At 45.8% G+C, this 27771-nt stretch overlaps 2 protein-coding genes across 5 annotated transcripts; both read left to right on the forward strand.

Annotated features, from left to right (window-relative positions):
- Window positions 1-608: 608 nt before the first annotated feature.
- On the forward strand, window positions 609-18217 carry LOC120319078 (solute carrier family 2, facilitated glucose transporter member 5-like). 2 transcript variants are annotated; one of them, XM_039367407.1, is made up of 21 exons: window positions 609-1211; window positions 1572-1720; window positions 2651-2775; window positions 3607-3759; window positions 3986-4111; window positions 5188-5375; window positions 5860-5970; window positions 6275-6370; window positions 7059-7134; window positions 7249-7376; window positions 12083-12178; window positions 12794-12942; window positions 13537-13661; window positions 14403-14555; window positions 14774-14899; window positions 15914-16101; window positions 16565-16675; window positions 16976-17071; window positions 17472-17544; window positions 17651-17778; window positions 17965-18217. In XM_039367407.1, exons 1-21 carry the CDS (start codon window positions 1146-1148, stop codon window positions 18130-18132), a joined length of 2631 nt encoding a protein of 876 aa, XP_039223341.1. In that variant the 5' UTR covers window positions 609-1145; the 3' UTR covers window positions 18133-18217. The 2 variants fall into 2 exon arrangements, with proteins under 2 accessions (XP_039223341.1, XP_039223342.1); XM_039367408.1 differs by having other exon boundaries at window positions 628-676; window positions 1116-1720.
- A 1441-nt stretch (window positions 18218-19658) lies between these two features.
- LOC120319079 (solute carrier family 2, facilitated glucose transporter member 5-like) lies at window positions 19659-27000 on the forward strand. 3 transcript variants are annotated; one of them, XM_039367409.1, is made up of 13 exons: window positions 19659-19990; window positions 20377-20443; window positions 20685-20777; window positions 21335-21477; window positions 22450-22574; window positions 22729-22881; window positions 23128-23253; window positions 23406-23599; window positions 23818-23928; window positions 25102-25203; window positions 25398-25473; window positions 25644-25771; window positions 26165-27000. In XM_039367409.1, the coding sequence occupies exons 1-13, from the start codon at window positions 19821-19823 to the stop codon at window positions 26306-26308; spliced, it is 1632 nt and encodes a 543-aa protein (XP_039223343.1). In that variant the 5' UTR covers window positions 19659-19820; the 3' UTR covers window positions 26309-27000. The 3 variants fall into 3 exon arrangements, with proteins under 3 accessions (XP_039223343.1, XP_039223345.1, XP_039223346.1); XM_039367411.1 differs by having other exon boundaries at window positions 19659-20443; window positions 20581-20777; XM_039367412.1 differs by having other exon boundaries at window positions 19659-20443; window positions 20655-20777.
- The last annotated feature ends 771 nt before the right edge of the window (window positions 27001-27771 follow it).

Raw genomic sequence — 27771 nt, forward strand, 5'->3', positions numbered from 1 at the left:
TAGGTGCGGGTCCCTGAAAGTGGATGGAAATTTATGCAAAAGGGCTCCCTAACTGCCATTCTGCTTTTCCCGGAATGTTCCCGCCTCCTTTCCCTGATTGGCTGTCGCTGCTGCCGCAGCATTTTTCCTTCAAAAGAAAAGATAGATGTGGCTTTTCTCCTTTTATTCCAAGATACTCCCCCCAAAACCAGTAAGTTTGCTTTTTTTAAAAAATAAAAGAAAATTCTAGCCTTAAAATCCAGATCTGGAGACCAGGCCTCCTCCAATGGGGCTGGCAGGGGAGCAGGTGAGGATCCGGGAGGGTGCCAACGAATTTGGGGAATTTATTAAAACAATTAGGAAGTGAACGTGGAGCTCTCAAGACAATGTTCAAAGGAAAAGACGGGAAAACCTTTTTGCTTATGTTTCCTTTAATTTTCTCTTTGAGAAACGCTGACCGTCATTGGTGACGAGCTCTATGGAGCCTCTCTGATCCGCAGCAGTCTACCTTTGAACAGGAGTCATCAGGGAGCACAGTTTGGGGGGGTTCTCTAGCTGGGTTCAGGGGCAGAATCGTTTGTAAATGTGGGACAAAATTGTTTGTTCCCCCCCCCCCTTTGCTCGATCAGGTGTTCCTCTCGATCACCCCGGAAAGATGGAGGAGAAAGAGGACTCGGAAACCACAATCCGAAGTAATGTGAGTTTGGAGGGCTGCTGAAGTCGCGGTTTATCTTGATCCGTGGTTATTTCTAAGCTTCAGGGCAAGGCAGGGCAGAGAAATTACAAATAATTTCTGAAGAAATTAGAGCTCTCGCTCCGGTGTATTTTTTGTTTTTTTAAAAAAATTGCACTGCCTAGATAAGTTTTAGGAATCTCCTAATAACTCAGCAGGATTGACCCTGGTTTGTTTGTGGATGAGACGCCACCAGGAGATGCCTGGGGTGCAGACTAACTTGGGGGAAATAATTAGCTTTTCCTAACCAAAAAAGCAGGGGCAGAAGATCAGACTCGTTCCCATCCAAGCCAGAAATTGTAGGGCTAAAATGAGAGGGGAGGTCTAAGATGTGTTGTGTTGGTTTTTGTCCTTTTCACTCAAGGAATTGTGTTGTTGTTTTCCTCCCCCTCCCCTCTCATAGAAACTGACCCGCCCACTCATTTTGTCAATAATGGGTGCCAATTTGGGGTTTTTCCAGTATGGATACGCGTTCTCTCTGATCACCAATCCTGCTGTGGTAAGTGAGCCCTGCTGTGTGTCGCTGGGCGGTCCTGGGTTGGGGACTTGGCACTTATTCACACAACCTGCTGACCTGCATTAGGATTGCTGAGGTTGCTTTGCGTGGGCCCAGTGTCTCGGGTTTTCATGGCACACAGATGCTGGCTTAGCCCTCCCCATCGGGGTTTCAAATGATATTGTCTGCCTTTCCCTTTCTCCTTCTCTCCCTCTCCTCTCTCCTCTCCTCTGTTTTCCTATCTCCTTTCCCCTTAGGGACTGCGAGCTGATGCCTACCTCGCAGGGTTGTTAGGTGCAATGGAGGGAGGCAGCTGGGAAGGAAGTGTGTTGTTGATGTGGCTTTCCATTTTATGTTTTTAAGATAAAGATGCAGTTGCTGAATCTTCAGTACGAAGGGATCGATACAGGCTCCGTGCATTTTGAGTTCTTAATATTACTCAGCGTTTTCGTCCCCTTGGGAGGCATTTTTGGGGTGTATGTTTGGAGCTGTCTGGCAGATAGATATGGCAGGTACTGGCACACCTTAAACATAATTTCTGGGCTGTTTCTGTTGGCGTTCATGCCATACATTGGCATGTAAAGTCAATCCCTTTCCTAAGTACCCACTCAGCTCCTAAGCCCCAGAACACAGAGCCTATTGATCCACTGAAAAGAGAACCAAGGTTTGAATTAACCAAGATTAACGGGCTGTGTTTAAATATATATTTAATAAATAACAGGATAACAGAGTTGGAAGGGACCTTGGAGGTCATCTAGTCCAACCCCCTGCTCCGGCAGGAAACCCTATACCATTTCAGACAAATGGCTGTCCAGTCTCTTCTTAAAAACTTCCAGTGTTGGAACATTCACCGCTTCTGGAGGCAGGTTGTTCCACTGGTTAATTGTTCTGACTGTCAGGAAGTTTCTCCTTAGTTCTAGGTTGCTTCTCTCCTTGCTTAGTTTCCATCCGTTGCTTGTTGTCCTGCCTTCAGGGGCTTCGGAGAATAGCTTGACTCCCTCTTCTTTGGGGCAGCCCCTCAACTATTGGAAGACTGTTATCATGTCCCCCCTAATCCTTCTCTTCCTTAAACCAGACATACCCAAGAGTGAAGGGACTACATTAGAATCTTCCTTCTACCTCCAACTGTCTTAATATTCTAATATTCTATACATTTTGAAAAGTTAATTTGCTCGGAAATTCATTGGTTTGGGGCTTCTAGCATCAGCGATAAGAACTGACCCCAGCTTTAGTCTTCTCTGCCCTGTCTCTCTAATTCCACTGGTGCCAACATCTGGATGGTTACAGCACACAAGTTAGAGCTCCCAGCAGAGGTAGTTTAATGTTTGAAATTCCAGGAACAAACTGTTCCTTTAAATAAGACAATCAGGATGCTGCTGATGGTTAAAGAGCACTCTTGCAATTTCTGTTTCCTGAACGTGTCTCTTTCCGTGTCTTTCCAGGAAATGTGCCGTGTTAATTATTAACGGGCTTTCTATTTTTTCGTCTGCTATCCTCTGTTTCGATAACATAGTCATGCAATTTGAATATAGCCTGTTTGCTCGGTTTTTGGCAGGAATGACGTCAGGTGAGTCCGTGACCGCTTTATTTTGTAGGCTCCCAAAGAGAAGAGCTGAACTCGACCTTTGCATTAAATGTCCCGTAATTTAGGAGTTTAGGATTGGGGGAGTAAAGAGTAGGATTGGGGAATTCAGAGAGCAAAACTCCACCAAAGAAATGCCAAACCTCAAAACATCCAGTTCGAATATCAATAATAATAATAACAACAACAACAACAACAACAACAAACAAACAACAACAAAACAACAGTAGTAGTAGTAGTAGTAATAGTAGTAGTAAAGTTGGAAGGGACCTTGGAGGTCATCTAGTCCAACCCCCTGCTCATGCAGGAAACCCTATACTATTTCAGACAAATGGCTGTCCAGTCTCTTCTTAAAACTTCCAGTGTTGGAGCATTCACCGCTTCTGGAGGCAGGTTGTTCCACTGGTTAATTGTTCAGGAAGTTTCTCTTTAGTTCCAGGTTGCTTCTCTCCTTGATGAGTTTCCATCCGTTGCTTCTTGTCCTGCCTTCAGGCGCTTTGGAGAAGAGCTTGACTCCCTCTTCTTTGGGGCAGCCCCTGAGATACTGGAAGACTGCTATCATGTCCCCCCTCGTCCTTCTCTTCGTTAAACTAGACCTACCCAATTCCAGCAGCCGTTCCTTGTATGCTTTAGCCTCCAGTCCCCTAGTCATCAATGGGGAAGCCAAAGTCACTTAACAACTGTGCAGCTAACTTAACTGCTATGATTCACTTAATAACTGTGGCAAAAAGGTCATAAAATGGGGCAAAACCCTAAATTCCGCCCTCGCTGGAAGGCAAGTGGTGCCTGTAATGCAATTTTCAATTCATTCCACAGGGGCGTTTAGTTTCTCCGTCCCTCTCTATGTCCTTGAGATCTCTTCCTTGAATCTCAGGGGAGCCTTGGTGACGACTTTGGTCCTCTTCTTCAGCTGGGGATACATACTGGTCCAAATCTTAATCAGCCCCCAGATCTGGGGAAGCGAAGAAGGTGAGTATTTCCACCTCTGTCGTTGCTGCAGACTTTTAAGTCGTGCTAAGCCAGGAAGGGCATCTTTCCATTCTCAAAAAGTCCCAGCAAAGAAGGATCAAAGCGAGAGAAGAGGAAAGAGAAAAGAGACAAGTTGCTTCTTCTAAAACCTGGAGCAGGATCAGCAGCTTCCTAACGTTCCCCTTCCCTCTCTCTCTTTCTCTCTCTCTCTCTCTCTCTGCCACAGATTTTTCATTATTGGCTGGCGTTGCTGCCATATTTGCTGTAATTAGTATTATATTGTTGGCTCTTTCTCCGGAAAGCCCGAGGTTTCTGCACATACAGAGGAATGACAAAGAGAAAGCAAGACAAGGTACGGCCACACGAGTCTGGCCTTATGGCCTTACGAGGCGCACGTCTGGGCCACAGGGAGGATCAGGCCTATAGCTCAGTTTCTGCCCTTCAGATCTGCCGTGCTTGGTGGCTCCTTCCAAATGTAGCCCCTTTGCCAATCGTGGCCCCCGTAAAGGAACCACGGTTTAGATCAGCGGTTCTCAACCTGTGGGTCGGGACCCCATTTGGGGTCGAACAATCATTTCACGGGGGCCGCCAAACAACACAGTCCGCCATTTTTTCCCCCCTTTTCCTTAGCTGTGCTATTCCCTTTTATTCTATTGGCTTTTGAAAGCCAATAGAAGAGACTCTCTTGAATAGAGTCTAATTCTATTGGCTTTCCAAAGCCAATAGGAATTGTCCAGGCTGTCTCTGCCCTGCTGAGCCCGCCAAAAGTCCCCTTCTGCAAACGGTGCTGCACCCGTTGAGTAGTCCTCGACTTACGACCAGTTGGGGGTCACAGCATTAAAAAGGTTGAGGACCACTGTTTTAGATGGTTCTTTAAGAAGTCCTTTGGGTGTGTCAGATACTTTGGTGGGAATGGAAAAGGTGAGCTCCAAGAGGCCGTGGCTAGAGATGGTCCTTCCTGGGAATTATCTTAATAAGAGGGGAGATGTCCTCAGTTTTGTTCCCCACATTCCTTGCACTAATGAAGTTGGAAGCCATCATCCCAAAGGTTGCTTCTTGGGGGCGTCCTCCAGAAATAGAGTGAGGGTCTTGGAGTATTTCCAAATGCTCTCAGATGTGAGAAGTAAAGGAAGAAGAGGAGAAAAGACTATGGGTTACAGGCTGTGCCCTGGACCGGGGTAGGCAACCTCGGCTCTTTTATGACTCATGGACTTCAACTCCCAGAATTCCTGAGTCAGCATAGGATAGCTGACTCAGGAATTCTAGGAGTTGAAGTCCATGAGTCATAAAAGAGCCGAGGTTGCCTACCCCTGCCCTGGACTCTGGACCATCCCAGCCCTCCCAAACTCCAGAGTTAAGACCAGTTGGACGGGGAGGGGGGCATGCAAACCCAACTCTACACTGCTCCTTCTCTTCCACCTCCTCTAGTCTTGAAGATGCTGAGAGGGGTAGAAGATGTAGAGGAGGAAATGGAAGAACTTTATCAGGAACACCTTGCCGAAAGCAGCCAGAAGAATATGACCGTGTGGAAACTTCTTCGCTTCCGCAGCCTCCGGTGGCAGCTCATCACCGTCGTGGTCTTAGTCTCCGGAAGTCGATTTGTGCAAACAAACGCGGTTAGCGACTTCCCCCAGCAACCTCGCATAGAAAAGATGAACTGTTTGCTTTTGCAAATTTGGAGTCTTTCTCCTCCTCAAAATGCCTGAGCGCTGGCTTGTAGCCAGGAACAAAATTCCTGGACCCACATCCAGTTTATTCCTCGCTCCAGGGCAACAGCGGGGTAGAGAGGCAGCTGTTACAGTTTACAAAAGGGCAAACTGTGATGGAATGTGGTCTGGATTCCCAAGAGGGAGGAGCTTCATTCTAGAGAAGCAAGAGACAACGCAGTTCAGATAGTTGGTGTGAGAGAAAGCGGGTGAAGATGGCCCCTCCTTGATAGTTCCCAGAGTTTAAGCTTATGGTGCAATTCTCCGCTATAATTTGGAAAGATTCTGTCTGCAGGTGATAAATCTCCTTAGGAGAATTGCAATGTGGGTTTTTAAAGCCTGACCCAAGTCCTACATGTGCTTCCATCTTCCCCTCTTTTGTCTTTGATTGTAGGTTTTAATTTTCGTCCAGCAGACCTATAAAGTTTTAGGACTGTCCCACAAAGCTATGAAGCTCCTTCCACTAGTAGGAAGCGTGGTCATCCAGCTGATGCTTCTGACAACCGTAAGCCACCTCAAATCGCCACTTGATTCCTGGTTTTGTTCGTGTTATCAGCTGCCTCCGTCACTCCACCGAATCTGGGGTGATGTACCCCAAAGCAATACAACCAGCAGGGAGCAGTTCAAACTAGCAGAAACACAATAGAAAGAGCAAAGACCAGGATTGTTTTAGCCTTGATGAAGAATTGTGGGCTCATTTATTTGATGATCCACTGGTTTGTGTTCTTGGATGGCCATGGTCTTCTCGGGAGTTTTTCTCCAGGGTCCTGAAGTGTCAATCCTTTTCTGGTTCGCTTTTTTTTTTCTAGATCTGCACCGTCGAGTCCTTGGGGCGGAGGTTTCTCCTGTTGAGCGGCTTCTTGATTTGTTGCATCTCAAATATTGCCCTCGTCTTCACTTTTCAGGTGGGTTTCCCTCCTGTTCTCTGCATCGGGGCAACCCCTGTTTGACATCCCTGCGTTTTTTTTCACACACACACAAACCTTCCCAGTCCGTTAAAATTGATCTGGTGAATTTCACCCAGTTGGTCAATTTCACCAATCTGTCAATTTCATCCAATTGGACAATTTCAATAATCCGTCAGTTTCATCCAGTTGGTCAATTGCACCAATCTATCACTTCATGTAGTTCGTCAGTAGTGCCAATCTTCCAATTTCATCCGGTTGCTCAATTTCACCAATCTGTCAATTTGATCCAGTTGGTCAATTTCAACAATCCGTCAGTTTCATCCAGTTGGTCAATTGCACCAATCTATCACTTCATGCAGTTCGTCAGTAGTGCCAATCTTCCAATTTCATCCGGTTGGTCAATTTCACCAATCTGTCAATTTCATCCAGTTGGTCAATTTCAACAATCTGTCAGTTTCATCCAGTTGGTCAATTTCAACAATCCGTCAGTTTCATCCAGTTGGTCAATTGCACCAATCTGTCAATTTAATCCAGTTGGTCGGTTTCATAGCGTTCATCCCAGTTTTCTGTAGATAGGATTCTCTAACCGTGTGGAAAATATGAGGTTGGTTAAAGATGCGAAGTTGGGTGGAGGAAGGGATACTGCTTTGAAGGTTACCCTATAGGTGCTTCTTCTTCCCCACAGGTTGAAGAGCCCTCACTGGCCTTCATTAGCATTGTTTTGATTATCCTCTTCTTCATGGGCTACGTAACGGGACCAGGTTTGTGATCAGATGGGATATGGAGTTTCCATAGGTGGAGAAAAACCAAGGGAAGGTTTTGTGGTTGTTGTTTTTTTTTTTTTTAAATAAATAGAAGACCTTCTCTCCTTATAGCTGGCATTCTTCCTTTGATTATTGGTGAATTGTTCCTCCAGTCATCCCGAGCATCGGCATGTGTGATTGCAGGATTTGTCAGCTGGGGAATCAAATTTATCTCAGCCATTCTGTTTGTTCTGACGAAGGTAAGGAAGTTTAAAAATATATTAAAAATACTTATTTAAAAACAGAGAGGTGATCTTACCCCAGAATTCTGGGTGTCTCATGGACCTGCCTTTCGTATTTTTTAATTTTTGTTTCTGTCTCTTAGTCCCAACTTGGATCCTACTACTTGCTCCTTTACTGGCCTTTTATGGTCCTCATCTTTATTTACATTTTCCGGGTAGTTCCGGAAACCAGCGGCAAGACATTTCAAGAAATCCAGGAGAGCATAGCGGCCTTGACTTACAAAAATTCCAGAAAAATAACGGCTGAATAGGAAATCTCTTTATTCCCTCTCTTTTCAAAATGGAGCTGGAATTAAAAAAATGAAGTAAAGCAGAAGCTTTCTGCAAGCTGGATGGATTTATATATATTATTTTTAAGTGCTATAATGCTAGTTTGGCAAAAAAGATCAGCGTGCAAATTTAGCAGAGCTGTGTGAGCAGAGATGTCGGTGTCAGCCCTGTGAGGTAGGCCAAAGCAGAAAATCAAGAAAGCCAAAAAAAAAAAAAAAATCCATTATTGAAATTAGCTAGAAAAAGAATATCTTGCAAAAAAGCCAAAAAAAAAAATCCATTATTGAAATTAGCTAGAAAAAGAATATCTTGCAAGGCTGATTGTGCTTCTGTTCTTCTGATGCTCTAGTGAGCCAGGAAGTCACTTCCAAATATTATCTTATCTTATTCCCCCAGATATAAAATAACGTTTTGGCCCTTTTTAGCTATACTTCTTGCCTATTTCTGCCAAGGTGATTTTCCTGACTCTCTAGAGGAGAAGAATTGTAGCTCCCATTATATCAGAAATGGATTTCTGCTGTTTCTTTCTTGCAGTATCCTTATATTGCCCTGATAAGACCACACTTGGAATATTGCATCCAGTTTTGGTCACCACAATATTGGGACTCTAGAAAGAGTGCAAAGAAGAGCAACAAAGATGATCAGGGGGCTGGAGGCTAAAACATACAAGGAACAGTTGCAGGAATTAGGTTTGTCTAGTTCAGTGGTTCTCAGCCTTTTAAATGCCGCGATCCCCCAACCGGTCGTAAGTCGAGGACTACCTAACCGGTCGTAAGTTGAGGACTACTCAACGGGTGCAGCACCGTTTGCAGAATGGGACTTTTGGCGGGCTCAGCAGGGCAGAGACAGCCTGGACAATTCCTATTGGCTTTGGAAAGCCAATAGAATTAGACTCTATTCAAGAGAGTCTATTCTATTGGCTTTCAAAAGCCAACAGAATAAAAGGGAGTAGCACAGCTAAGGAAAAGGGGGAAAAAATGGCGGACTGTGTTGTTTGGCGGCCCCCGTGAAATGATTGTTCGACCCCAAATGGGGTCCTGACCCACAGGTTGAGAACCACTGGTCTAGTTTAATGAAAAGAAGGACCAGGGTTGATATGATAGCAGGGTTGCAATATCTGAGAGGCTGCCCCAAAGAAGAGGGAGTCAAGCTATTCTCCAAAGCACCAGTAGGCAGGACAAGACAATGGATGGAAACTAACCAAGGAGAGAAGCAACCTAGAACTATCCTGGCAGACATGACAGTCTGTTCTGCATTGCCTTGCTATAAATCCTTGCCCGTTTCAATGAAGGAACGCGGGAGGCAAAATGAAGTGATGTAAGAAAGTAAAACAAAGGGAAAGGAAAGAAAGAGGAAGTGGAGTGACAGATCAGCAGTCGGAATTTAACAATGTGGTCATCCGTATTTCGGCCTCCGCAGGAGGATGCCAGAAACGGAGAAAAAGCGGGATTTAATAAGCGTGTTATTTAACAATCAGCATATTGAATAAGCCGGCGCGGGACTACCTGCCGAGACTCCAGCACCCCCATCTCAAGCCCAGATTATTAAAATAACCGATTTGCAAATGAGAAAAAGTGGGAAAGCTCAAAACATGCGGCAACGTAGAGACCTGAAAGAAGGACGAAAGTAAAGGTTTTTTTGGGGGGGGGGAAAGCTTCTATTTACCCTATCTTGGTCCAAACCAAAATATGTCACCCGAGTTATTTAACAAAGGGGAAAAGTCCCCGAATGGAGTTTTCCCTTCAAACTCAGTACTTGTTTAAAAAAAAAAAGGCATTTAATTGTATCGGTGCAAGCCACGGGAAATGATTTTATGCACCGTGCGGTGTGTCTTTGTGTTTATACATGTGTAAGGCTTGCTGGAGTCCAGGTTGTCCTGGCGCTCTTGGTATGGCTGCCGGTCCACAGTGGCCCCTCGCTCAAGCAAGTGACCCTTGCCTGGGTCACTTGGGGTGGTGGTCAGTCTTTTCCCAGCCGGCGGGTCAAGTGAAGGGAAGGTGACCAAGTGGCCAGTCGGCCCTTCTTCCCTCTCTCTTCTCCCTCTCTTGCACTGCTTGCTGGGCTCTCCTTCCACAGCCTCTGCTCCTTCCTTGATTCCTCCGCTTGCCTCCCTGTCACTCACACTCTCTCCCTCAGACCTGCCCCACAGAAGCCTCCCCTATCCTGCCCCCTTTTCTCCCTCAGGGTTGCCCCCATAGAAAGTAATCGTGTCCCCTTCTCTCCCTCAGGCTGCCCCATAGAAGCCTCCCCTATCCTGCCCCCTTTTCTCCCTCAGGGTTGCCCCCATAGAAAGTAATCGTGTCCCCTTCTCTCCCTCAGGCTGCCCCATAGAAGCCTCCCCTATCCTGCCCCCTTCTCTCCCTCAGGGTTGCCCCCATAGAAAGTAATCGTGTCCCCTTCTCTCCCTCAGGCTGCCCCATAGAAGCCTCCCCTATCCTGCCCCCTTTTCTCCCTCAGGGTTGCCCCCATAGAAAGTAATCGTGTCCCCTTCTCTCCCTCAGGCTGCCCCATAGAAGCCTCCCCTATCCTGCCCCCTTTTCTCCCTCAGGGTTGCCCCCATAGAAAGTAATCGTGTCCCCTTCTCTCCCTCAGGCTGCCCCATAGAAGCCTCCCCTATCCTGCCCCCTTCTCTCCCTCAGGGTTGCCCCCATAGAAAGTAATCGTGTCCCCTTCTCTCCCTCAGGCTGCCCCATAGAAGCCTCCCCTATCCTGCCCCCTTTTCTCCCTCAGGGTTGCCCCCATAGAAAGTAATCGTGTCCCCTTCTCTCCCTCAGGCTGCCCCATAGAAGCCTCCCCTATCCTGCCCCCTTCTCTCCCTCAGGGTTGCCCCACAGAAGCCTCCCCTATCCTGCCCCATTCTCTTCCTCAGGCCTGCCCCACAGAAGCCCCCGGCAGCCCCCCAGCTCCCACTCCCTCTTCCCCAGCCCCCCACAATCAGCTTGAGCTGCTTTAGCTCACCCCTCCGCTATATACCTTTATTTGTTTTATTAACGAGAATACAGTGCAAACAGAAAATCATATTAACCGACAAAAAAGGGGGGCAAATTGTGCAAAAAAGGGGAAAAAAGAAACCCAACTACCAAATTAAATCTAACATTAAGACATAAAGGATCCACCCCAACTGAATACTGAAAAAAAAAGCAAATTAAAAAAAAAACCTGATCCAAAGGTAGGTACTCCTTGACTTACAACAGTCCATTTAGTGACTGGTTGCAACGACACAGAAATAAAGTGACTTGTGACCGTCTTTCGCCATGAAGACGGTGGCAGCATCCCCACGGTCACGTGACGGAGATCCGGACGCTTGGCCACTGACTTGTATTTACGACGGTGGCAGTGTCCAGGGGTCACGGGATCCCCTTTGGCGACCGTTCTGGCAAGGAAAGCCAATGGCGAAGCCAGATTCATTTACCAACGCCGTTACTAACTGAACAAGTGCAGTGATTCACTTAACAACTCTAGCGAGAAAGGGGGTAAATCGCGCCAAAGATCCCTTTAACAAAAGTATTAGCAACAGAAATTTGGAATCACCTGGATGGAAGTTTATGCAAAAGGGCTCCCTAACTGCCATTCCGCTTTTCCTGGAATGTTTCTTGATTGGCTCTCTGCTGCCACTCCAGGATTCTTCCTTCAAAAGAAAAGATAGCTGTAGTTTTTCTCCTTTTCTCCCCCCAAAAAACAGTTAAGTTTGCTTTTTTTAAAAAAGAAAATTCTAGCCTTAAAATCCAAATCTGGAGACCAGGCCTCCTCCAATGGGGCTGGCAGGGGAGCAGGTGAGGATCCGGGAGGTTGCCAACGAATTTGGGGAATTTATTAAAACAATTAGGAAATGAACGCGGAGCTCTCAAGACAATGTTCAAAAGAAAGGACATTTGTTCGCTTTCCCCCCAGGTGTTCCTCTCGATCTCCCCGGAAAGATGGAGGAGAAAGAGGACTTGGAACCCATAATCCGAAGTAATGTGAGTTTGGAGGGCTGCTGAAGTCGCGGTTTATCTTGATCCGTGATTATTTCTAAGCTTCAGGGCAAGGCAGGGCAGAGAAATTATAAATAATTTCTGAAGAAATTAGAGCTCTCGCTCAAGTGTATTTTTATTTTTTTAAAAAAATGCAGTGCCTAGACAAGTTTTAGGACTCTCTTAATAACTCAGAATTGACCCTGATTTCTTTGTGGTTAAGACACCACCAGGAGATGCCCGGGGTGCAGACTAACATGGGGGAAAATAATTACCTTTCCTAACAAAAAAGCAGGGGCAGAAGATCAGCCTTGTTCCCATCCAAGCCAGAAACTGTAGGGCTGAGATGAGAGGGGAGGTCTAAGATGTGTTGTGTTGGTTTTTGTCCTTTTCACTCAAGGAATTGTGTTGTTGTTTTCCTCCCCTTGCACCATCTCATAGAAACTGACCCGCCCACTCGTTTTGTCAATATTGGGTGCCAGTTTGGGGTTCTTCCAGTATGGATACACGTTCTTTCTGATCACCAATCCCGCTGTGGTAAGTGAGCCCTGCTGTGTGTCGCTGGGCAGTCCCGGGTTGGGGACTTGGCAATTATTCACACAACCTGCTGCCCTGCATTAGGATTGCTGAGGTTACTCTGCGTGGGCCCAGTGTCTCGGGTTTTCATGGCACATGGATGCTGGCTTAGCCCTCCCCATCGGGGTTTCAAATGATATTGTCTGCCTCTCCTCTTCTCTCTCCTTTCCATCTTTTTTTTTCCCCTTTCCTTTCTCTCCCTTTCTCTCCCTTCCCTCTTTTCAAAAAGCACCTTTGGGAAACCATGGTTTTTTTTTCCTTAAAGAAAAAAAGCCAGGATGGTTTTCCACCTGCGAAGTCTCACCTGCCCACCTTAATGGCCAAAGGTCGAATATATTGTTTGGCGGGGAAACGGGAGAAAAATGTCCCAAAGTTTCTAAGAAAAATAAATTGGTTTAGCATCTCTGCTCCAGATTCCTTCAAATGGCAAATCAGGACCTGGGTTTTTCTTAGGGACTGTGAGCTGACAGCCTACCTCGCAGGATTGTTGATAGGTGCAACGGAGGGAGGCAGCTGGGAAGGAAGTGCAGCACAGATGTGTGTTGTTGATGCGGCTTTCCATTTTATATTTTTAAGATAAAGATGCAGTTGGTGAATCTTCAGAACGAAGGGATCGATACAGGCTCCGTGCATTTTGAGTTCTTTATATTATTCAGCATTTTCGTCCCCTTCGGAGGCCTTTTTGGGGTGTATGTTTGGAGCTGTCTGGCAGATAGATATGGCAGGTACTGGCACACCTTAAACATAATTTCTGGGCTGTTTCTGTTGGCGTTCATGCCATACATTGGCATGTAAAATCAACCCCTTTCCTGAGTACCCACTCAGCTCCTAAGCCCCAGAACCTATTGATCGACTGAAAAGAGAACCAATGTTTAAACTTACCAAGATTAACAGGACTGTGTTTAAATAACAGAATAACAGTTGGGAGGAATTTTGAATTTTTCCTAGTTTTTCTGCTTGAGCAGGAGACACCTATAACATTTCAGAAAAATGGTTGTTCAATCTCTTCTTAAAAACCTCCAGTGATGGAGCACCCACAACTTCTGGAGGCAGGTTGTTCCACTGGTTAATTATTCTCACTGTTAGGAAATTCCATTTTCATTAAATTAGACATACCCAAGAGCCCCTGAGCAGAGGGAAGTAAGTAAGTTAGAATCGTCCTTCTACCTCCAACTGTACTAATATTCTATATATTTTGAAAATTATTCCCTTAAAATGACAATCAAGAGGTTGCTGGTGGTTCAGGACTTAAAAAATTAGCATTTTTTTTTTTTTGTGATTCCTGCTTCCTGAATGTGTCTTTTTCCATGTCTTTTCAGGAAATGCGCCCTATTAATTAGTAATGCAATGAATGTTTTTTTGGCTGCCATCCTTTGTTTTGATAAAATATTCCAGAGCGTTGAATTCAGCCTGTTTGCCCGTTTTTTGGCAGGAATGGAATTAGGTGAGTCCGTGACCATTTTATTTTACGCTCCCAAATAGAAGAACTAAACTCTACCTTTGCATTAAACGTCCCTTAATTTAGGAGTTTGCCTTTGCGATGACAGATATCTATTCAGTGGATTCACAACATCCTTTCTGGACTACTAGCACAATGGATCTCAGGTCTGCCATCTTCAGCCTAGGAATCAGGATGGTACTTTCCAAATATCCTGAGCATAGAACATGCAGGTATTACTTCTGTTAGCAAGAAAACAGGGCAGTGAATCCACCAGGAAGAAATATCCCTAATGAATGCAGAAATAAATTGGATGTAGAAGGAAATGGATTGTACCCAGTTGCCAGGATTTTTGCAACCTAACTCTTGTCTCCCCTTCAATAAATCTGGTTAAAAAAAGACCCTGAGGATTTTAGTGATAGGGAGACGGCACTCAGATTCATACCCTTGAAATGACAAAAAGCAGGCTAGGGAGAGAAGGGCTGGTAAACCAGGGCTCCTTTGCACATAATTTAATTTCTTGGCTCCGGGATTAGTTTTGAGATACTAGCCCAAACCGGAGCGCCAGGCAGGAACACGTTAAGGTTGCATTAGGATATCAGAGCATTGTTATAACACAGTGTTCCCTAACCTGGAGATTTAAAACCACAAATCTCAGGGCCAGCCACACACCGTAGATGCTCCTAACTTTGGCACTCACTAGAATGCAAGCTGTGACTGTCATGCAATTTTTAATTCATTCCACAGGTATGTTTAGTTTCTCCGTCCCTCTCTACATCCTTGAGATCTCTTCCTTGAATCTCAGAGGCGCCTTGCTGACAACTTTGGTCTTCTTCTTCAGCTGGGGATACATACTGGTCCAAATCTTAATTAACCCCCAGATCTGGGGAAACGAAGAAAGTAAGTATTTCTGCCTCTGTCGTTGCTGCAGACTTTTAAGTCATGCTAAGCCAGGAAGGGCATCTTTCCATTCTCAAAAAAGTCCCAGCAAAGAAGGATCAAAGCGAGAGAAAAGGAAGGAGAAAAGAGACAAGTTGCTTCTAAAACCTGGAGCAGGATCAGCAACTTCCTAACGTTCCTCTTCCCTCTCTCTCTTTCTCTCTCTCTCTCTGCCACAGATTATTCATTATTAGTGGGCGTTATTGCCATATTTGCTATACTTAGTAGTATATTTTTGTTGCCTTCTCCGGAAAGCCCGAGGTTCCTGTACATGCAGAGGAATGACAAAGAGAAAGCAAGACAAGGTAAGGGCCACACGAGTCTGGCCTTATGAGCCACACATCTGGGCCAAAGGGAGGATCAGGCCTGCCCTTCAGATCTGCAGCGCTTGGTGGCTCCTTCCAAATGTAGCCCCTTTGCCAATCGTGGCCCCCGTAAAGGAACCACGTTTTAGATGGTTGCTTAAGAGGTCCTTTGGGTGTGTCAGATACTTTGGTGGGAATGGAAAAGGTGAGCTCCAAGAGGCCGTGGCTAGAGATGGTCCTTCCTGGGAATTATCTTAATAAGAGGGGAGATGTCCTCAGTTTTGTTCCCCACATTCCTTGCACTAATGAAGTTGGAAGCCATCATCCCAAAGGTTGCTTCTTGGGGGTGTCCTCCAGAAATAGAGTGAGGGTCTTGGAGTATGGCTGACCAGGCCACCCAATTTCCAAATGCTCTCAGATGTGAGAAGTAAAGGAAGAAGGGGAGAAGAGGGTTACAGGCTGTGCCCTGGACCAGGGGTAGGCAACCTCGGCTCTTTTATGACTCATGGACTTCAACTCCCAGAATTCCTGAGTCAGCATAGGATAGCTGACTCAGGAATTCTAGGAGTTGAAGTCCATGAGTCATAAAAGAGCCGAGGTTGCCTACCCCTGCCCTGGACTCTGGACCATCCCAGCCCTCCCAAACTCCAGAGTTAAGACCAGTTGGACTTAAAGGAACCACATTTTAGATGGTTGTTTAAGATACTTTGGTGGGAATGGAAAAGGTGAGCTCCAAAAGGCCGTGTCTAGAGATGGTCCTTCCTGAGGATTATTAGTATGGCTGACCAAGCCACCCAATTTCCAAATGTTCTTGAGATATGAGAAGAAAAGGAAGAAGTGGAGAAGAACAGACTATGGGTTACAGGCTTTGCTGTAACCATCTAGAAACCCTGGACCATCCCAGCCCTACCAAACTCCAGAGTTAAGACCTGTTGGACAGGGGCGGCATGAAAACCCAACTCTATACTGCTCTGCACATTTTCTTGTCTTCCCCTCCTCTTCCACCTCCTCTAGTCTTGAAGATGCTGAGAGGGGAAGAAGATGTAGAGGAGGAGATGGAAGAACTTTATCAGGAACACCTTGCCGAAAGCAGCCAGAAGAACATGACCGTGTGGAAACTTCTTCACTTCCGCAGCCTCCGGTGGCATCTCATTACCGTCGTGGTCTTAGTCTCCGGAACTGGATTTGTGCAAATAAACATGGTTAGTGACTTCCCCAAGCAACCTCGCATAACAAAGATGTTTCGTTTGCTTTTGCACGGCTCAAATGGGGAGTCTCTGTCCTCGTCAAAGTGCCGAGTACTGGCTTGTAGCTAGGAACAAAGTTTTTGGATCCACATCCAGACTGTTCCTGGGCTCCAGGACAACGGAGGGTTGGAGAGGTAGCTGTTACAGTTTACAAAAGGGCAAACTGTGACGGAATGTGGTCTGGATTCCCAAGAGGGAGAAAATGAATTCTAGTTGGCCTGAGAGAAAGAGGGTGAAGATGGCTCCTCCTTAATAGTTCTCAGTGTTTATGCTTTATCGTGCAATTCTCTACTATAATTTGGCAAGATTTTGTCTGCAGATGATAAATCTACTTAGAAGAATTGCAACTTGGGTTTTTAAAGCCTGACTCAAATACTATGCATGCCTCTATCTGCATCTCTTTTGTCCTTGATTGCAGATTTTAATTTTCGCCCAGCAGACCTATAAAGTTTTAGGACTGTCCGCCAAAGATATAAACCTCCTTTCCTTAGTAGGAAGCTTGATCATCGAGCTGACGCTTCTGACAACCGTAAGCCACGTCAAATCGCCACTTGATTCCTGTTTTGTTCGTGTTATCAGCTGCCTCCGTCACTCCACCGAACTAGGGTGACGTACCCCAGAGCAATACAGCCAGAGGGGAGCAGTTTAAACTAGCAAAACCACGATAGCAAAAGCAAGGACCAGGATTCTTTTAGCCTTGATGAAGAATTGTGGGCTCATTTATTTGATGATCCACTGGTTTGTGTTCTTGGCTGTCCATGGTCTTCTCAGGACTTTTTCTCCAGGGTTCTGAAGTGTCAATCCTTTTCTGGTTTGCTTTTTTTTCTAGATCTGCACCATTGAGTCCTTGGGGCGGAGGTTTCTCCTGTTGAGTGGCTTCTTGATTTGTACCATCTCAAATATTGCTCTAGTCTTCGCTTTTCAGGTGGGTTTCCCTGTTCTTTCACACACACAAACCTTCCCAACTCATGAAAATCGATCCGGTGAATTTCACGCAGTGGGTCAATTGCACCAATCTGTCAATTTCATCCAGTTGGTCAGTTTCACCCATTTGACCATTCCATCCAGTTGGCCAATTTCACCAACCCATCAATTACATCCCTGTCGGTCAATTTCACCCATTTGTCAATTCCATCCAGTTGGTCAATTTCACCAATCCATCAATTACATCCCTGTTGGTCAATTTCATAGAGTTCATGCCATTCTATAGATGGGTTGCCAAACCGCGTGGAAGAGAGGTCGGTTGAAGGTGTGGAGTCGGGGGGGGGAGGGGGAGGGATACTGCTTTGATGATCACCCCACAGGTGCTTCCCTCTTCCCCACAGGTCTACAGCTCCTCACTGATCTTCACCAGCATTGTTTTGATCCTCTTCTTTATGGGCTACGTAACCGGACTAGGTTTGTGATCAGATGGGATATGGAGACTTTGCAAGGGAACATTTTGTGAGGGTTTTTTTTGCTTTTTTTTAAAAAAAAAATTACAAGACTTCCTCTGTCCATCCAGCTTCCGTTCTTCCTTTGATTATCGGTGAATTGTTCCTCCAGTCGTCCCGAGTGTCAGCGTGTGTGATTGCAGGGTTCGTCAGCTGGGGAGCCAATTTTATCTCAGCCCTGCTCTTTCTTCTGACCAAGGTAAGGGATCCTATAATCCCTTTGAAAGTTTAAAAAGTAAATAAAATATTTATTTAAAAAACTCCTTGGGGATTTTTTTCCAGTACGGAGGTGATCTTATACCGCGGAATTCGTTGTGTGTCTCACGGGCCTGACGAGTTTGATCTTGCCTCTCATCTTTTTTTTAATTTTTGTTTCTGTCTCTAGTCCCACCTGGGATCCTACTACTTGCTCCTTTACTGGCCTTTTATGATCCTCACCTCTATTTACATTTTCTGGGTAGTCCCGGAAACCAGAGGAAAGACATTTCAAGAAATCCAGGAGAGCATGGCGGTCTACACCTCCAAAGATTCCGCAAAAATAACGGCTGAATAGAAATGGGAAATCTCTTTCTTCCCTCTGTCTTCAAAATTGATCTGGAATTTTTAAAAAAACGAAGTAAATAAGACGTTTTCTGCAAGCTGGATGGATTTATTTGTATTTTTTTGAAGTGTACAACGCTACATGGTAGTTTGGCAAAAACAAAATCAGCTTGTAAGCTTAACAGAGCTCTGTGAGCAGAGATGTTGGGGTGTAGGCCAAAGCAGAAAATTAATCCTGCAGGACTCCCCAAAAAAATTTCCATTGTTGAGATTATCTAGAGAAAGAGAATCCTGCAAGGCTGATTGTGCTTTATTTCCTGTTCTTTTGATGCTCCAGTGAAGCAAGAATGCACTTCCAAATATTATCTTATTCCCCAGAACATAAAATAATGTTTCAGCCCTTTTTAGCTATAATTCTTGCCTATTTCTGCCAAGGTGATTTTCCTGACTCTCTAGAGCAGTGGTTCTCCACCTGTGGGTCGGGACCCCATTTGGGGTCGAACGACCATTTCACGGGGGTCGCCAAACAAGGCTGTCCGCCATTTTTTCCCCTTTTCTTTGGCCACGCCCCTGGCACCCGGTGATGTATAAGTGGTTGGGGGTCACCACAACATGGGGAACCGTATTATGGGGTCGCGGCATTAGAAAGGTTGAGAACCACTGCTCTAGAGGGGATCAGGGAAAGAATGTAGCTGTAGTTTCCCTTAAATGAAATGTATGGATTTCTGCCACTTCTTTCTTGCAATATCAAGAGATCTCCTTTTGCAACAAAAGGAAGTATGGCTAAATTAATATTTTAAATGCCCTCGCAGCTGTCACCAAAGTGAAACTGAGTGTACATTGTTGGAAGAAAAATCCAGTCTGGTTCCAAGCCGGGAAAAAGAACACAGGAGTCAATGAAATTGAAGGCAGGCTGCAGGAAAGGAGGTCTTCATTTATTTAGGAATCAGGAGCGAAGTGACTCAGAAACTTTAAAAAACCCTGACAAATTCTCCTTTTGTGACCTTCTGGCAAGCAAAATCAATGGGGAAGTTAGAGTCACTTAATAATCTTGTTACTAACTTAACAACGGCAGTGAATCACTTAACACATGGGGCAAAAAATCACTCAACTGCCTCGCTTAGCAACCAAAAGTGTGGGCTTGATTGTGGTCATACGGTGAGGACGGCCTGTATTCGCCTGGGCTTAGGTTGGGACAGGACAACTATCGGCAATGGTCTAGAGCAGTGGTTCTCAACCTTTTTAATGCCGCGACCCCCAACCGGTCGTAAGTCGAGGACTACTCAACTGGTGCAGCACCGTTTGCAGAATGGGACTTTTGGTGGGCTCAGCCGGGCAGAGACAGCCTGGACAATTCCTACTGGCTTTTGAAAGCCAATAGAATTAGACTCTATTCAAGAGAGTCTATTTTATTGGCTTTCCAAAGCCAATAGAATAAAAGGGAGCAGCACAGCTAAGGAAAAGGGGGGGAAAATGGCGGACTGCATTGTTTGGCGACCCCCGTGAAATGGTCGTTCGACCCCAAATGGGGTCCCGACCCACAGGTTGAGAACCACTGTGCTAGAGCAGGGGTAGGCAACCTTGGCTCTTTTATGACTCGTGGACTTCAACTCCCAGAATTCCTGAGCCAGCACAGAGCATTGCATATGCTTAACCAGGTTTGCCTTAGGGCTGTCGGAATCGGCTGATGTTACATTCCATATGGAAATGTATGCAAATCATCTCCTAACTGCCAACCGCTTCTCCCGGAATGTTCCCGCCTCCTTTGCCCGATTGGGCTTCATCGGCTGCTCCAGCGTTCGCTCGAAACAAAATCAGGGGGAGCAGATCCGGCTGGTCCCTTTTCACGCCATGACGCACAAAAAACCCCAGTAAGTTGGCATTTAGATTTTCTTCTTTTTCCAGCCGGAAATGCCGGAGCTGGGAACTGGCATTCTCCAAACAGGCTGGCAGAAAACAGCGCTTGAAGACCAAGAGGGTGCCGACAAATTTGGGGACTTTAGGAATGAAACGCAAAGCTCTCAAAAGAAAAGGTGGAGAAAACCTTCCGTTGGTGTCTGTTCCCTTCTCTCTAATTTCCTCTTTGAGAAACGCCGTCCATCGTTGGTGATTAGCTCTGTGGAGCCTCCCTGACCGGCAGCAGTCTACCTTTGAACAGGAGCCATCAGGGAGCACAGTTCGGGGAGGTTCTCTGGCTGGATTCAGGGGGAGAAACGCTGACAGAATTTTTTGCTTGTTTCCTTTTTTGCTCAATCAGGGTCCCTCTTGGTCAACCCAGAAGAATAGATAACAAAGAGAAACCAAAACCTACAATCCGAGATTATGTGAGTTTGGCATATCGGGATTATTTTAACCTTCAGGGCAAAGAGGGCGGAGATTAGGGCTCTCCCAGAAACGACACAATTAAAAATGGTTTCTAAAGGAAGTCCTCTGTTAACTTCAGAATATATTTTCACGGCAGCAACCTCGCTGTGTCCATGAAGCAACCAATTTACGTTTTTTGAAAAGAAGAAACGTGGCTTACCCCCATTCCAGTAACCATTGTTTGCTTTCCTTCTGTTGAAGCTGACCGGCACATTAATTATGTCTATGTCGGTTTCGTATCTCGGACATTTTGAGTATGGCTACACTCTCATATTGGTGCATCACCCAGCTTCGGTAAGTCTGACAAAGTTAGCCAGGGTTTGTCTGGCACAGGAGCTCTGATTAAACCCCTGGCTTGAGGTCTCCCTACTAACCCTGCTCAGATGTTTTGGCTGAACCCGGTATAGCGTGGTGCCTCAGCCAAGATAATTTCCTTTTGTTTGTCCTCTCTTCCTTTTTTCATTCATTCTTCTAAACCGGGAATTGACGGGTCTCTTCAGCTGGTGTTTTGCAACACCCGTTGAAAGGCAAAAGTGCCAGGGTGTGCCAAGGAGCTGGTGGGCAGAAGAGTGTGATTTCCCTCAGGTTCCTGTCCTGTTTACACACACAATATCCTTTGCCACACACATTAGTCTTTGCTGACTAGCAAGGCCATCCGTGTGTGCTGTGCTAAATTTGATTTTTCACTGTAGCTGTTCTGGGATGCAAGTCAGAGACTGAGACCCCTGTTACGTTTTAAGCGTTTGTTTTGTACCCCAAAGCTTTAAATTTAATTCCTGGCTGATCCAGAAACGGGAACTCTCTTCTTTGCTTCCTCATCTCACTCATTTTTCCATTTTTCCTCCCCTAAGCTCTTTGTTGCCAACTTGACAAAGGAGGAAGTGAAGAATCTGAAACACTTTTGGTTCATCTTATCGCCCGCTGTCATATTCTTCCCAATGGGAGGGTTCATCGGCATTGTGTTGTTCGCAAACCTGGTGGACAAATATGGCAGGTAACAGAAGTGGCAAAACAATTTGGGGAAGGGGACACGTACAATTTCTCTATACTGTGGAGCAGAGCCAATGTTATGCAGGAATCTCCTCGTGGTCTCTTTTCCAGGCATTACTCTATACTATACAGGTAGTCCTCGACTTTTATGACCACAATTGAGCCCCACATTTCTGTTGCTAAGCGAGACAGTTCTTAAGTGAATTTTATTCCACTTTACAACCTTTCTTACTACAGTGGCTGAGTCACTGCAATTGTTAACTTAGTAATAGCAACAGCACATACTTATATACCACTTCACAGTGCTTTACAGCCCTCTCTAAGCGGTTTTTACATAGTTAGCCTATGCCCCCCCCCAAAATCTTGGTCCTCGTTTTACCGATCTTAGAAGGATAGAAGGCTGAGTCAACCTTGAGCCGGTCACGATTGAACTCCAGACTGTGGGCAGAATTAGCCGGCAACAATGTATTCTAACCACTGTGCCACCAGGGCTCTTAACACGTTAAGTCAATGGTTCTCAACCTGTGGGTCGGGACCCCATTTGGGGTTGAACGACCATTTCATGGGGGTCGTCAAACAAGGCTGTCCGCCATTTTTTCCCCTTTTCTTTGGCCACGCCCCTGGCACCCGGTGATGTATAAGTGGTTGGGGGTCACCACAACATGGGGAACTGTATTATGGGGTCGCGGCATTAGAAAGGTTGAGAACCACTGTGTTAAGTGAATTGACTTTGCTTGTCAAAAGGTCGCAAAAGGGGATCACATGACCCCAGGACACTGCAACCGTCACAAATATGAACCAGTTGCCCACGTGACTGTGGAGATGCTACAATGGTTGTAAATGTGTAAAATGGTCACTATTTTCAGTGTCGTTGTAACTTCAAACGGTGTAAGTAAGAACTAGCCGTAGCTCTCTTTTAAATGAGGTTGCTAATATCTTTTTCACACCTGCCTCCCCCCACCCTTTCCTTTTGCAGAAAGTATCTCTTGCTGTTTAATAACACCTTGACTTTCGTCGTCTCGATTTTTCTCTGCATTTCCAATAGCATCCGTCTCTTCGAATTCACCCTGTTTGCCAATTTTATGACTGGGATATGTTCAGGTAAAGGTTATCTCCGAGAATTGGTCTCCCGGGACTGATTTGTTGATATTTGCCATTTGGGGTGCTGAAGAGGCCGGCCACTTTTTTCAAAACCTGACTGGTCGTAGAGCTAGCAAAATCCCCCATCGTTGTTCAATTTCCTTGTTCGACTTAGGGATCTTTTCTTGCTGCGATCCACTGTACCTCATAGAGGTCTCTCCCACCCCCATAAGAGGATCGATCACGGCAGCCTCAGCCTTCTTCTTCAGCCTCGGCGTTATATTAGGTTACACGCTTGGACTTCCACACATGTTGGGGAACGAAGAAGGTACGTGCGTTGATTGAATTGTCCTTGCGACAGATTTTTGCAGGAGCAGCCAGAATAATTCCCTTGCAGCAGCCCACAAATCCTGGCCCACTAGCACCTTTCTGTCTAAACAGCAACCGTTAGTTGGTCAGATTCTTGTAGAGACCTTAAGCTCGCAATAAATCTTTATACTCGTCTGAACTGCCCGAATCTCCGGATTTCCCCAGCGCTTGAAATTGTCCATCCAAAATGCCTCTTCCTTTACAGGTTTCCCGTTCATGGCTATTTTACTGGGTCTCATTGCTACCATTTGTATTTTGCTCCTCCTGATTTGCCCAGAAAGTCCTCGGTTTATTTTCATCCAGAAGAAGAACGAAACGAAGGCAACAGAAGGTAAAGAGACACTGATCATTAGCAAACCCCTCCTGGTAAAGACCTCCTGGCTGGATCGCAAAAAAATGATACCCTTTTCCCATTGGTTGTACGGCGCACATTTGTTCCTTGTCTCTGCACCTGTGTTCATGGTCTTCCCTCTTTCCAAACAGTTTTAAGAAGCTTGAGGGCCCAAGGGGACGTGATGAATGAAATCAAGGATCTCCAGGAAGAAGACTTTTACGAACTCAAGGCTAACGAGAAAAATATGACGTTCTGGAAATTTTTACATGCTCGGAATTTCCGGTGGCCCATAGTCACCACCATCGTGTTGATGGCCGGAAGTCAGCTTTCTGGCATCAACGGGGTAGGGGGGAAAAGTATCTCAAATCCTGACTAAAAAAACAAACCCAAACCAACCACAGTATGGATCTCATCTCACTTTGTCAAGTTCCTTTCTCTTTTAAGGGCAACCGACAGAAACCCCAAATCTCCTTCTTTCTCTTTTTCCCTGCTCCCCCCCCAAAAAAAATTTGTTTTCCAGTGTCCTCTTCATCACATCCCCTCTTTTTCATCTGGACACAGATGTTCTTTTACGCCAAGAGAGTCTACGTGGTGATGGGGTTATCCAAGCCAATCTCAGAGATCATTTCTTTAAGCATCAATCTTATCATCCTCATCACCATTATTGCCTCGGTAAGCTGCTCACTTTTCCAGCTGACTTCATGGCAAAAGCCCAGGGTAAAATGTGTCACTCCCCCTCCCCCATCCATTAAAAATAAAATAAAATAAATACAGACATTTTGATCTCCGAGCAAATCTAAAGAACAGGAAATAAGGGTTTGTTTGCGGGAATGGCTCTGCTCGGCAGAGACGACCATAACAGAAAAACAAAATTGGAAGGGACCCTGGAGGTCTTCTAGTCCAACCCCCTGCTCAGGCAGGAAACCCTATACCATGTCAGACAAATGGCTGTCCAGTCTCTTCTTAAAAACTTCCAGTGTTGGAGCATTCACCGCTTCTGGAGGCAGGTTGTTCCACTGGTTAATTGTTCTAACTGCCAGGAAATTCCTCCTTAGTTCTAGGTTGCTTCTCTCCTTGAGTCGTTTCCACCCGTTGCTTCTTGTCCTGCCTTCATGCGCTTTGGAGAATAGCTTGACTCCCTCTTCTTTGGGGCAGTCCCTCAAATATTAAAACACTGCTATCATGTCCCCCCTCGTCCTTCTCCTCATTAAACTAGACATACCCAATTCCACCAACCGTTCCTTGTATGTTTTAGCCTCCAGTCCCCTAATCATCTTTGTTGCTCTTCTCTGTGTTGACCAAAACTGGATGCAGTATTCTAAGTATTCAAAGACTTAATAAAGCGGTTCTAATACTGCGCCTGATTTTGATTCTACCCCTCTGTTAATGCAATTTAGGATTGCACTCCAAAGGATTTTGTCACTGCTTGGGAAGCTGCTGTTTTGCAATCCTGGCTGGATCTTGGTGGGATCTCCTGCCTGCCAACTCTGTTTCTCAAAAACAGAGAAAGCACAAAATATAGAATTATAGGATTGGAAGGGAACCTGGGGGGGGGGTCTTCCAGTCCAATCAGCCGGGGATCCTGTATTATTCTGTACAAAATCCAAGGGGCCTTTTTTAAACGATTGCAAAAGTTGGAATTTTCTAGTGGCAGCAGAAAATAAAGAACGAAATAAAGAATGGAGAACTCGGTGGGGGGGTATTTTAACCTGGCATGGAGGCCTCGGGGAAAAGCCACCACAGGGTGATGGGGACCAGCCAGCCACACGAGAGTTCAGGGCTCTGATCCCCATTGCCTCGAGATCCCCCTCCCACCATACCCCTGTCCTCTTGATTTTTTCCTAGATCAATTTGATTGAGATGTGGGGCCGGCGAATTCCTTTAATCATGGGTTTGATGATCTGTAGCATGGCCTGCATCCTTTTAACCCTGGCACTGGAATTCCAGGTTTGATGCTCCCTGCTTCCTGTGGGGAACTCCCCCTTCTTCTTCTTCCTAAGCCCCCCACCTCGATCTTGTCCTTGCTGGGAGGGCACAACCAGTGGGAGCACCTTAAGCTTAGAGAAAGCTGGCTGACAGCACAGGGCGAGGGGTCTTCTTCTCAAGACTATGTGGCTCGCCTTCTTTCTTTCTTTCTACAGGTGCAGAGCCCTCCAGTGTCTTTCCTAAGCCTGGTTTTCATTATTATCTTTTTAATTGGACATATGATAGGACCAGGTAGGTGAACAGGCTGAATAATGCCGAAACAGTGGGGTCTGCAAAAACTAGCAAATGACAGCAGACAGCAGACACATCAAGCTGGAAGGAACCTTGGAGGTCTTCTAGTCTAACCCCTCTGCTAAAGGCAGGAGACCTTATCCCGTCCTGGTCAAGTCCTTTCTTCCCAGGCCCGATCCGTGTGGTCATTCTGGGAGAGCTTTTCTTGCAGTCGACCCGCGCCTTGGCTTTTACAATTGGGTTCAGCGCCCTGTGGTTCAGTCGCTTTGTCTCTGGGATGATCCTGATCCAGCTGGAGGTAAGTCCTCATACGAGCGTGGGTGGGTGGGGTGCCACTTTATGGGACCCTCGGGCAGCCTCGGCGCCCTCCGCGGTCCAAAATCTCCCCTGAGGTTTTCAGAGTTGCGACGCTAGACTGCAATCCCCGTGATGGTACCCATTTGAGGGCTAGATACAAACCAAGTTTACCCCAGAGGGTGGCGGTCATAGGCGGGAAAGAGAAGACGCGAGGAACGCGATCGGCCCAGGGCAACCGATTCGTTCAGCTCGCGGATTTGCTGCCAAACCGAATTTTTTAAAAAAATCAACGTGGGAAGGAGTTGCATTTCCGCCGGGACGGGACAACGCGAAGGGAGCTTTGAAGCCTTGTCAAGTTAGAAAAACTCTCCGTGTCATTCTGCCCCTTTCCTAGTTACTCCTGGGCCCCTACTCTCTGCTGGTCTACTGGCCCTTCTGCGTGGCCACCTTCATTTATCTTTTCAAGATGCTTCCCGAAAGCAAAGGCAAAACTTTTGTGGCGATCCAGTTGGCCCAAAAAGAAGAGAAAGGAAACTGAAAGCGGAAAAAGCAGCTGAACTGACTTAAAAGAAAGGATGGCTGGTTTTCAAACAGCGGCCTGTCGGGATGCCACGTTGCTGCTTTTCCTTGTGTGTTGTCCGATGTTTCTTTATGTTTTTTTGGGGGGGGGATTGCTTGTAGGTCTCCTTTCCCCCTGGATCTCAACTCTTTCATTCCACTGAGAATTTGGCGCTACGTATTTCAAGTCTCTTCCTTTCCTTTGCTGGGATAACTAGCTAGAACTCAGATCTCTGTGGAAGACCAGTCCTGGGCATTGGGACACTGCTGGATCCGCGTTGGGTACTTTCACAAAATGGCTACGAAGGAGGGGGTGTGGCCTGGAGAAGAGCCACGCCTATTTGTGCAACCGTTTCTGAATTTCCTTACCTGAATCTTTGCTTGCAGGCTCACAATGGAGTTCTGAGTACTACTAGCAATAAAGGTATTGGGACGTTTTCTGTTGTGTTGCCTTTCCTTTCCGTTTTTTTTTTTAAATTGATTTTTTTTAGAAGCTACAGTGATAAACGTTGTGGAGAATATTGCTGTGCAAGGAAACACTTTTTTTTTTTTTAAAAATCAACCCTCTCCAAACAGTATGTATGTATGTATGTATGTATGTATGTATGTCAGGAGCACCATTGAGAATCTAAGTAGCAGAGCATGCAAGGAAGGGGGAAAGTGGAGGGAACAGGAAAACGAACGAACAAGGCGAAACAGTATATATATGTATGTATGTATGTATGTATGTAGGTATGTATGTATGTAGGTCTTTGGTTATTCGGGTTTTCTCCCACGTAAAATTGGAAGTGTCTTGGCGACGTTTCGACGAAGTCTCATTCGTCATCTTCAGGCTGGTGCTTTCGGCTTCGTGCTTCTAGGATTTGCTCCTAGAAGCACGAAGCCGAAAGCACCAGCCTGAAGATGACGAATGAGACTTCGTCGAAACGTCGTCAAGACACTTCCAATTTTACGTGGGAGAAAACCCGAATAACCAAAGACCTACATACAAACACCCGCGAAAACCTCAGAAACATATATATATATATATATATATATATATATATATATATATATATATATATATATATATATATATGTCAGGAGCACCATTGAGGACCTAAGTAGCAGAGCATGCAAGGAAGGGGGAAAGTGGAGGGAACAGGAAAACGAACGAACAAGGCGCTTATCGTTGTGACCAACTAGGAGGAGAGCCACTGATAACATACAGGTAGTCCTCAACTTACAACTGTTTCGCTTAATGACCGTCAAAAGTTCCAATGGCATTGTGACTTACGACCATTTTTCATAGTTAACGACCTTTGCAGCATCCCCATAACTATGTGATCAAAATTCAGACCCTCGGCAACGGACTAATACTTATGACGGTCGCAGCAACCTTCTGGCAAGCAAAGTCAATGGGGAAGAAAAGTTGTAAAATGGGGCAAAAGCCACTGAACAAGT

This window comes from Crotalus tigris, unplaced genomic scaffold (genome assembly GCF_016545835.1).
Source record: "Crotalus tigris isolate CLP2741 ecotype Arizona unplaced genomic scaffold, ASM1654583v1 scf7180000020588.15403103151:6194809, whole genome shotgun sequence".
Classification (NCBI taxonomy): Eukaryota; Metazoa; Chordata; class Lepidosauria; order Squamata; family Viperidae; genus Crotalus; species Crotalus tigris.